The 12212-nt window shown below is 32.6% G+C and overlaps 1 protein-coding gene across 1 annotated transcript in view; it reads right to left on the bottom strand.

The window, feature by feature from the left end:
* Positions 1-11167, bottom strand: part of SHN1 (Protein shank) — a gene marked incomplete at its 5' end in the record, with an annotated part of 65045 nt that extends 53878 nt beyond the window's left edge. Inside the window, 4 exons of the mRNA XM_012936414.3 lie at positions 41-149; positions 10722-10793; positions 10829-11023; positions 11057-11167. Coding sequence (XP_012791868.2) covers positions 41-149; positions 10722-10793; positions 10829-11023; positions 11057-11167 — 487 coding nt within the window. The remainder of the gene's footprint in view (positions 1-40; positions 150-10721; positions 10794-10828; positions 11024-11056) is intronic.
* Between the last annotated feature and the right edge of the window lie 1045 nt (positions 11168-12212).

Below are 12212 nucleotides of genomic sequence, written 5' to 3'. Positions count from 1 at the left end.
GTTATTTAATAAAAACAATCATAATAATGTATTCACTTACCTCCGTTTGGTTTCCATTGGAAATTTGGGTCCAGTCCTTTATTCAACCATTTATTAACTTTATCTACATCATCCACTTTGACATATTCAATAAACTGACGAAAATTTGCCTTAGAATATGCAATTGATAGAAATAAATTATAAGGATAAACGATTAAAATAAATTACTTACACTAAGGTAAACATAACGTGAAGGGTGAATAAGTGAACAAGCTGAAACCAGTTGGAGAAATATTGAAGATTTCACGAAAACTGATATAATAATGGATAATCATAAACTCACTAATGAATAGCTTTGAAGCAAGTTTCCTGAAGTTTCTGTGTAAACTATGGGTCGACAAAGTCGAAATTAAGATGGGGGATCGATGATAACGTTAAATAAGCAACTGATTTATAAAATGGTTCAGCTAAAGTTGGAAAACATAAATCAACAGATATAACCATTTCGGTTCATATTTGTTGTGTTCACGGTGGGAATTATGGGTCGTTTTCACTTCGATTGTAAATAAAATCCAGATCAAATGCTCATTGATGAAGTGGTCAAACCTACATTTGAGACAATTTTTAGATAATTGATGACAGTAACTTACAATTTCTAATAAACCAAATGATTGAGTTACTATAACAACGTTAGTGATACGTGAATTCGCTCAATGAACATACTAGTTTACTCAGTAATTTGCTTTCTGTTATTTCCGCTTAATTCAATGGAGAATCTCAGTATTATGGACTATAATATTGAGTGATTGAAATGATTAATCTAACACATTGCTCACTGCTATCGTTATTACGAAACTATCTAACAGTTCTGAAATCCAACTCCAAGGCTTCAGACCTATGATAGACGATAACATTGAGCTACTATGATAAATTTTATTTGTTCAGGTAATTGACTCAATTCGACTAAAATATAAGTAATTCAAGATGTCAGATGAATGTCTACTATTCTAAAATTCTCAGTTTTTATGTGATCGAAAGTCCCTTCGGTTAGCAACATTCTCAGAATTTAGAATGTCCAATTAAAACATGTTAGATATATGGGGTGTTTCCACTAAAGTCGATAATCAATTTTAAAATTACAGTATTAGGTGCCTTCAAAAATAATGAGTAAATTTATTTGTTTATTTAAAACAGAAAATCTTGTACAACTAAGCACTGAAAATAGTATGCACTACGAGCGTCGGTAATTGATGGACGATATCAAAGTTACTGAGATGATGGGCCCAAAACGCGAACAAGTCACATGAGTCAATGTTTAAAAACGGTGAAGACACAGCTAACTATTAGAAAGCCATTCAGGCGTACAAACTTTTCAAGTGCTTCTAACAGATCACTACAAAGAATGAGTGCAGGCCTGTGACTCTATCAGTGCGGTAGTAGCGATTTGCTTTTAATAAGTGAAAAACAAATGTCATACTAACGGGCACCGATTCCTGGCTGAATAAGTATAATTTGGATAGCTTGTGTATAATCTTAAAGTAAAACAACATCAGCGCTATAATTAAGGTCAAAAAATCTTTCCAAGATACAAATCCACATCCTCAATATATACTACCTTCAAAGCTTTTTCCAAAATGTTAACCTTGGAGAAGAATTGTGTGCTTGGATAACTCTGTTTAACCCCACTACTAGATTTGGATAACAGAGAGAGGCGATTTTAAGCCTTCTCCTTACCTGAAATGTATATACATATAGGGTTTTTAAGGTGTTAATAAGATTCCTAAGCACACTGTTCTTTAACAGATAATCCTAGAGAACAGTTCTGTCCAACAAAACGAAGGATCGCCTTGTATCAAGTTACACAACAATTGATGGCCTGCAATACATGAGGCAGTACTCTTACGTTTGAAAGTAGGGTAAAATGTGACTGATATATCCACAAACTGGTAAGAAACCAGACCACTTGTTATGAATCACTCTATCATCAGTTTTGTCAATCTGTGAAATATGACGGAAGCAATACTTCGGACCTAATCTAAAGTAGACTTATTCTCCGATGGCTGATCCATGAATTACGTAAGTTCTTTCTGAAGATGGAGATGACAATAACTTGATCCTGTGATGTTCAAGCGTTCTCTATTTCCAATCCTTTTATCAAACAACTCAGTCAGGTGCGCGATCATAAGTCATACATATCCTAGAATATAGCAAGGGATACTTCGCCAGGGCTTTGTGACTTATGGCGCCCCAGAATTTTAGAATTCTTGGGGAACTCTTGTTCATTAAGCGGATAGGCAGTTACAGACTAAACAAGCCAAGACAGTCGAGACATCACTGGAGTAATAACTTATCTAAACTGTCCCTTTGCCATCATCAAAGAGAATATTAGGTGTTACTAATTGAAGTTTCATCAAATTCACAGACACGAGACCTCTTACTGCTAATGACTTGTATATGTTGAACTACCCTATAACTGGTTAACAAGTGTCCTCTGTCTCTATGTCTACTTCATGAAATTTCTTCACATAAGAATCAGTGTGCATCATCAAACACATGGACCACCGAAGCAGACCTTAGGAGTATTTAGATAAAAAAATGTATTATATCATATAAAATCAAACAAATAGTTCGTAAAATTTGTGGTCTGATGATATTTCTTTGTGTTTTAATCAGCATCGCTCTATTTTAAACATTTCTGACTGATAAATAATAATTAATTTTTATCTTTATTTTATAATTACCTCTTCTCCATTATTCAAGATGATACTCGAAGTTTTTGAGAACTAATAGAATTCTTAGCGATAATCACAATTTAATTAACATTTATATGTCATAAGTTTAAGTGAAGTAGTTGACAAAATAAACGTTATGAATGTCTGAAGTCAAAAAAATAATATTGTTCATTCATTTATTGAATCAGAAGATATTCATTGTGGAAACCAAGGTAGTTAACCAAACACCTATTAGTCTTTGACCAGTCGTTTTAGATAAAGGTATCTGACTTATTTGAAAGACCGTTGAGATCACTGAATTAGCACTAAACTATTACTGAGTGGATGTGTCAAATCTTATCATTTGATGCATTATCCAGTTCTCGTCACTACGTGGCTTGTCACTTTATGTTTTATTTACTAAAACCAATATTAGAGATCTATCATGTTACTCAATATCAAATTTCATCTAAATAGAGAGACAGATCTTGAAGGCTTTATCAGTCTGCACGTTGGCCCACCGCTAAATTATCAATCGAGTTTTCAGATAACGCTAACTCTTACTCATAAATACTAGTCTTCATCATATTAGCTGACTCTAGGATTGAGGGTTGCATAATTCAGCATATACTTTAATCGACCTGTAATATTTTGCACTGAATATTTTGTAAGTAGTTTTGATGAGCAACTCGTTTCCGCATATCTGTTTTGCGAACTTTGTTCAAGTTCAACTGTTCTACAATTTCATATTTTAACTTTTAAGCGCATTCCCTAGATAAATCGGTACGCCCCTCCAAAAGAGAGATGGTATAGTTTATTGATCAGATTGTGTTACATGAATTCATTTCCATATCTAACCTAATACTAAGTTTCATGATCGTAATCAGACATGAGAAATTATATGCCAACAGGTTAATTATTACCTCTTAGTACAACTACAATTTCCCAAATTCTAAATCCTTATAATGAAAGCAATTTGATTTGAAAACGATAAGTTCATAATTTATTCATTTTTCTTGTAGTTATTTCCCTCCGTATACGTTGTAGGGCAAGAGTAACAAACATTGAGAGATGAAGTAAATTCATTTCGTATACCATATTTATTGCCAATAAGTACTAATTCGTATGAATAAATGATATGTTTTGCAAATGCAGTTTTGTGATCAAAATCCAAAACGTCATTTAGTTCATTAGTGAAAAATAATTATAATTACTTTCCATATTCATACAAGTCGAATTTATAGACGAATGGAATAAGCGAGAGAAAGACCATGATGTATCCAATACAAGAAAGATTTCCCAATTGTTATGAATATCGTAGGCAAAATGACACGACTGACAGTAATTAACAAAAAACAATGATAGAGTTATCATAACAATTATGAAAATAGTAAGAACAGTTGAAGGCTGTATGAGAAAAAGCAATTACTAAGATGGCAAAAATTATAAAAAGTCAAGGTTTAACAGTAGACGGATACACGAACTGGTTTTTTTCACCTCAATAACTACTTTATTCCGATAATTTTATTTTTGGTATGATTTCAATTTACAGAATATATAATGTAAGAAATTTTAGGAGTAGGGAGTGTCATGACTACAAAAAGTACACAGCATCTTTTACATCTCTAATTATCAGATGTTCCTCTTTCCTGAATCTATCAAGTCAAAAAATCTTCCAAAGATACGAACTGACTTCATCTGAGAATGTTTCGAGAATGTTTAGAATAGCTAAAACATTTTGAACACGTGGTTAAAAGTTTATTTGTGATTATAAATCATGATAGTGAAAAGCATTCAATTTATCTGAAAAGGTCTAATTTAAGTAAATTCAGCCTGTGTTTAGAAAATAAAACTTAAAGCCAAACTTTAAAACAATTAATGGCCTTTTTAAAGATTATGAAATTTTATAAATCAACGAACAAACAATTTGTAAGGAACCTGAGGCATCACTGTTACTGCCTTATGTGTTTGTGTCGCCTTAATTGATATGCAGTTGAGCAAAAAATAATATCACGATCTGTTGTGATATTATAGACATTTGAATAATGTAAATGCTCATTATTAGGCGTATTATTAAGGGGGAAAATGGACATATTAGACATACGCTAATAGTTGCATTTAATATGTTAGTTTGTGTGGCTAACACTTCTACTTAAAAATGATTAACTAAAAGACACTTCTTTAAGATTAACTATTCCAGATAGTTACGTCATAATATTTACAAGATGCATAAGATTATATCGTAATTTTTTTTAATTTTTCAAGAAAAAGTAAGTACTTTGAAGATAATCATTGTTGACAAGCACTAATTACGTTTTAAAAAAACATTCAACTACTAATTGGTGTTTAGGTTAATTCACTACCTGTAAGTGCCTATTAAGAAATGTGTCGCTTCATGTACTATAAATGAACTTTTTTTCGAATTTTACTTGACATTTCCAATGAAATAATTATCATTCGGATAAACCACTCTTAAATTATTGTCAAGCTGACGTTATTTTGTGATAATAATTGCCTTAAAGTCACAAACAATTGATTAATAAATAACTTAGGTGTAAAAATAACATGTGATCATGAATTAATTTCCCATTGTTAGTGCACAATAAACACACTACTTTAAAAATGAACTTTGTTCCATGATAAATCAACAACAAAGATTCTTTTTTTATAGCAACACGTTACTTTATATCCCCTAAATATATAATCTATCAACAATTATTGTGTTATTTAAACAACCGTCTAGTGCTTCCAGGTTTTCCATGGTGGTCTATCTTCAATTCACTCATGATCTCAACTACTGAAATGATTAAAATCTGTTAAATTTCAGATAGCCCTCATAAGTAGTGTTCAAAACTACATTTGAAGAATTATGTAAGATTTGATGCTGAAACTATAACTAACCACCTTCGGGTGCTTTCAAATACAAGTACAGAATTCGACAAATCATCGCGACGAATACTTAGTGGTTCAAATTCCCGACAATTCTGAATTGACTTGAAGAATCACCTCTACCAAATTACATAACCAGTTTTACTTCCAGTAAAATTTGGCTCAACTTTTAAAAGCAAGTAGAGAATAATCAAAAAAACGTTCAAAAGCAACATATAGCAATAAATACATTCGCGGATGAGGATCTTTTTTAGATTGAAGTTTATGTAGGTCGTCTAAACTAATGTTAGTTTTTATCATGAAGTGACGCCAGCTCGGTGATAATGGTAAATAGTCGCAATGTGAGACAAAACAGCTATTTAATACATCTTGATTTAAAATGGGTTTTTTCTCCTGGTCTCAATACGCTATGAAAGATAACTTAAAATTAATACCTAGGTTTAAGTCTCCTGAAACTTGTAGCTCCTTTAATACTGGACAAAGTTTATTTCGGAGATATTTTAAATATATATAATGGGTAATATGACTGTACTGCCTGTAAAACTCCCATATATTATGTTGGTCACATGGTTTGACCTTATATTCAATGGCAAATTAACGCAAAATTGAGTATTTTTACGTTATCAAGGTTAGAGCAATGTCTATGCTCAATAAACAGCTTAGTTTATGCTATCAAGTTGAACCACTCAAATGTAACAAACAGTTGTGTTTCTATTTACATATCTCACTACGTAAATTCCTAATTGCCAGATAAATTCGTGGTGATTGGTTTCGCATGCCATCCTGAAAATAAATCATATATATGGTAAACAGCATTTATTCTAGTCACACATCCACATTTTGTAAGATATACGATGCATACGACCTGACAAGAAACAATCTAATCATAATCATCCATTAATTTACCCTACTAATCAGTTAAGCGTGCCCCTACAGGGAGAAGAGGTCATCCGGTTTTTTATAATAAGGCGATGAATTCAGGAAATAGTTAGATGCGATTCAAATATATATCTTTTAATTTACGGTAATTGATAGTTATAATTCATTTCTTTTTGTTCCATGAACACACTAAATTTACTTACTGCAATGTGGAAATACATGTCAGAAACTTTATACTCATAGGACCATATACCAAGGAAATTCATTTCCAGCCACACAGCGCCATATGCCATCAAATCGATTGGGAGTTAGAAAGTTCTGACATATATTTCTGTGTCTGCCCTTGAGACGTCTGGGCTCAAAAAAACAAAAGATCAGTTGTTACATTGTTCTAGATGGGCTGAGGTTTAGTATATTGAGTTTAACAGTCAACAACATGAAACTCATTTGTTAGAAATCCTCAACAAAGAGCATCGAAACATCCCACTTACTATGTAACATGAAAAGATTGATAAGATCCACTTAGGACTGAAAGTAGGTGGTAAGATAAAACGACCGGTTTATTAAAAGAATTAATGAAGTGACTTATACCTGAACTTTAGTAGTCATTGCCCAGACAATTCCAAGAAGACGTTGATAAAAGCACTGTTTTACAGAGTAGAAAGAATATATAACCATCAAATTCAGAGGAGGATCGATACGTGTTGAACGTTACTAAGATATATACGGTTTTTATGAAAGTTTGTCCATAAATACAGAGAAACTATAGACAAAAGTCTAAATACACTACATTCAGTAAAAATTTCTTCGTTATCCACACTAACCTTGAAGATGATAACATTGCAAGAACAATCAATAAAGCGCCTAACAGTGCACTAAATGGAACCTACCATAAAGCTGCATTTTCCATTCTGTGTAGAACACACACTTACAAGCTCAGTCGAATCTGGTAAGTCCGCTTTTATGTTGCTATTAAATGCATGCATACACTGATTTCAACCCGTTAAAAGAGTAATATAAGAAAAACAAAAACAAAAAAGTGGTTTGTGCTTCCTGAATATTTCCCAAAACGTTTTCGCTAACAAAGTAAGGATGCTTGATGGTAACACATTTATTTATCTCATAGACAAGCTGTTGCTATTATACGTCCCAAACCTGACTCACATTTTCAAAACCAATCAATCATCAATCCTGTTTGTTTATGAAAATAATTGAGAGTGGCTGAAAAAATAACTAAGCAAGGGCGGCAAACAAATTTTTAAATTGAAAGTCATGCCTAGTTTTCTTAGGTTATATTATGAAATTTATCACGACATATTCTAATTCAATCATTTGTTGATGAAAATATCCCTTAATACTAGTCCATCTACTAACTCCCATATCTCTATTACTTTGTTAGTCATTCCCGACAGAATTTAGAGACGACTTTCGATTGGTAATATCACAATCCAACACACTGTTGCTTGATCGGTACAGATTTTATTATTATTGTTAAACATATATATTGGTATACAGCCCTGATGAAAAACTAATCATTATTACCCACGTAACTTAGCTTTTATTTAAATATACCATATTATTCGATGCCTTCTTCAATATGGCTAGTGTGACATACCAATTTTTATCCTTTTTAAAATTATTAGTTTTATTTTGGATCGACCAACGAGAGCAAAACATTAAAACTGCGGCAAATTTTACCTTTTGATTACTACAGTAGTTTCATTGAAAGCTACATTCATCATTTAAATTGACTGAGAAAAGAGCTACACCGAAGTTCAGAATTTATCTCTCCTATCGCGATTTTTCGTAGTAGCCGCGTAAGCCAACCATTGTATGGTCTTTGAAGAACGATAAACATACTAACAGGCTTTGCAAATCCACTATGCCACACACTTTAGCAACAGGGTTCAACTTAGTGCGCACAAAATGTTCGTTTATATTGCAATAAATACTACATGGACAACATACTCTAATCTGTTTTGTATTTACACACAGCTAAGTATTCAATTTGTGTGCATGTTAGCAAACAAGCACTTTATTAAAAAAGGTTTTCGATAGTTTCTGATTAAAGACTAATTTTTGGTGGAAAATTTTAAATGTTTAATATCAATCAGTACTTTACACACCATATTTTTCATTGTGATTGAAGAGCAGTTCAAATACAATAAATAATTTTAATAGATAGTTGATCAGCGTCTTTTAACAACTATCATGAAGATTCTGAATTATGCAAAAGTGCATTCTATGGTATTTTTTTTAAATAAATGACCTTACGCTAATATGAGGTGCAGAATATGTATTATTTGATAAACACATCAATAACTCCGATATAATATAACATCGAAGTGTCAAATTAATGACAAAAATAGTCTTAAGCATAAAAAATTTCAAACGCCGACTGAAATTTGTCAACAAAACGTGAAAAAGAAGGAAGACAGAACCAACTGCTTATAAAATGATTACAAATCTCAACTTATTACTGGAAAAAGTTATTACTGAGCTACGTATATCGTTAAAATTACCCGAAATTTTTACTTTGGGATTGCGTTACATCTAGATTTGCTCCTATTATTGAAAATAATCACTAAACTAAATGCAAGAAGAACCAACTTTTATGTTCTAGATCATAACAGACCAGCACGATAAACTCGGTGACGCAAAAAGGTGTATTTAAAAAGGTAGCACTAGATTATATAGATTTTTGGCCTAAAAACCTTTAAAGCGCCTGATAGAAGTATTCAGATTGGACACTGGTGATAACTTTACGACGGGGACAGTAAATAATTTTCCTGTATCTAAACCATCGTAAAGTACTATTTACCTACCACGTTGTTTCTTTGGTTCCAGTATATAAAAAGATTATGAAAAATACCTCGTATGAAGCTAAAGGGTCAAACAAACACGATGGTTTACCTTTGGATATTAATTGAAATCTTATAAAATTTGCCTGAACGTCCTGAACAAACCTTTGTCAGTAGATCTTGACATAGGGTTGATAACGTGTGTAATGTTTAGGATAAGTCTAAATAAACATCAAATATAGAGGGCCGACCATTTTGGCAGGTAGAAAAACACTATAGCAACTCAGACAAATATATTGTTTATCATTTAATTAAAACATCTAGTCAAACGGGAAAAACAGTTTAGGCTTTATAGTTTATTTATCAGATATATTTACAAACAGCTACCAGTTTTAATTTTAAAACACGAGCATTTTTTGAAATAAATCGCCATTTTGATGACTTATAGCTAAAAATTTGATCTTATAGTGAGCGATATTGACAAAAAAACTTAGATTTCCGCAGTTTGGTCACATACATAGTTTGATCTTATTTGTTTCGTTAACAATCGTAAACCTAGGATAAAAATTCCCGAATATGGCTGTGTCTTAGCTGTGTGTAGACAAACACGTTGTTTTTAGTCATTGATAAATTCTCCCTACTCTACAAATGCACTACTAGACACAATTCAAACCTTTAGAACAACACTTAGAGGAACCATCAAAAACTGTTTTACTTTTTACTCGTATCTTGTTTCTGCTTACAAAACCAGTGAACTTATTTGTCTAATCTGAAAATTATGTCCATTCGTGCGCGTCCCAGGTTATGTTTACTCAGTTATTATAGTCTCTTCAGTGATTGAAAAATAAAAATGTTTGGACCAGATGTATAACCTAGAGGATAAATATTTTCTCCGAATATTTTGGTAGTGAAACTGCATGTAACCATGCCAATGAAACACTTCAAAAACGGCTTCATCACTCGTTATTAATTTGAATAAATATGTCATATAATTGTTTCTTTGACCATCATTTTATCGAACGGTTGTTCGTATGTAGCTTCAGCAGTATGAGCTTTAAATATTATATGAGGAACAAAAATCAGGTCACCAGTGATGAAGACAAAATTGTTGGAGGACTATGTTTGCACTGGCTATTTTTTCAACTGGAAACTGAGAACGTGAATCAAGCAACCAGTTGTATGTAAGAATGGCTATGTGGCTCTTCAGGACGAAAATATACAACTTTGTTAACCATTTTCTGCCAAAATGATAGATTTTTCATCAATGACAAATCTAATGTCTACAAACCGTACCACGGAGACTTGACAGAATCAAAATCCAGGCAACTTAGTAAACACTTTACGAAGATAGTGAAATTTCGGAAAATTGGCTATCACCAAATTCCCAAACATGCAAAGGCGGACCATACAATATCATTCACACATCATGAGTGAATGATAGATGCTCTTATAAATTCCTTACCTTGGTATTTATTTTACGGAGCTTATTCACATTTGTTCTCAAAACACGATAGACGCGTTGTTTATATTTCAACTAAAAAATAAGTAACACCGAAAATGTAAAATTACCTCTAAGTGACCAACCGAACCCTCGAAGGGATAGTCTAGTAACATTCTGTCTTCTTGCAAGAATTTTCCAGCTTTTCCTTTTGACGGAGGAAGAAACAGACCATAGTTCAACTCATCCTTCAAGCAAGAACTCGATCTTTTTATAGCTGTGAGTTTGACATCCACGATTAAATCTGTTGGGCTGAAACTAAATGTCTTCAGAAGGTTATCACACAAGTATTGTATTACTTCACTGTTCTCGTCTGGCATAGTGACTCTAATGAAAACAAGACCTTGAGTAGGTGAATCATTTTGACTCTCATTCATGCTTATAGATAGTCCTGAGTCGCTATCACACATAATTAGTCAAATTTGTCTCTTCGTTTACAATGATAATAAGAACCATCATCTCTGTGACATTGCGTTAACATATTGTCTCTTTAAAATATTGTGTAGGACGACACATAACCTTCAGGGTAGTTGAAGAATAAAACAAAATTAAGTCCTTATTGGTAAATATCAATAACTATTCAATATGTGTGTTAGTTCCCTGTCTTATCAAAGTGATGATACCTTACCTTTAGTTAGTGAAACTAGTTATTGCTGTCATCGGCAGGTAGCCTAGTTTTCTACTCAGGTTTTGTATTAATAAACTTAACAAGAAAAGTACAACATTAGACGAATAGTAATTCTCTTGGGGAGATTACTCTTGTTTTTCTTTATGAGCTTACTAATTACCAAAATCTATTCGCTAGCTTCTAGTACTGTAGAAAATGTTTCCGAATTTGATAAGGGATGTTTAATGGGGGCATATATTTAGACGTCAGTTAGATCGGACGATGTTGTCAATAGGCTCCCTAATTTTGTGTACCTATATCTGACTCCGATTTGATCGTTTTTGGCTGCTACAATCCTCGTATATAATTATGGACTAAGATAGTGTTAGTAAAAAACTGAATTAAATAAATATATTATGTACACTCACTGATCTGGGTAGACAATCTGAGCAATGAAGCAAAGGTAGCGAAGAGAAGAGAGCGAGACAAAATGACATGCAGTGGAGAAGGCCTGTAAGCTAACTCGATTTGATCAAACATTAATTGATATTTATAGCCAGATGAAAAATAAACTACTGACATATGATGAGTAGGATGAGAAGTGCATGCATATACGCTCATATTTAAACAGCCAAGGTTGATAAACCAGTAATTACAAAGGCTAAAATATGATTCAAGTAGAATGAATAGATTGGTCTGTTCATAAGCTGGACGTAACCGACACAACGCACGTGCTGAAATAGCCTCAGAAGTGCTTGTTAACAAGTAACGGTGATAGTGACGTGAATATTTTGATTAAATGCCCATCTACTGAGACAAAATTTAACAGTTGATTGATACAACGTATT

Source organism: Schistosoma haematobium, chromosome ZW (assembly GCF_000699445.3).
Source record: "Schistosoma haematobium chromosome ZW, whole genome shotgun sequence".
In the NCBI taxonomy this organism is placed as follows: Eukaryota; Metazoa; Platyhelminthes; class Trematoda; order Strigeidida; family Schistosomatidae; genus Schistosoma; species Schistosoma haematobium.
Note: the sequence above shows the minus strand (reverse complement) of the source record. Positions and strands in the feature narration are given on the sequence as shown.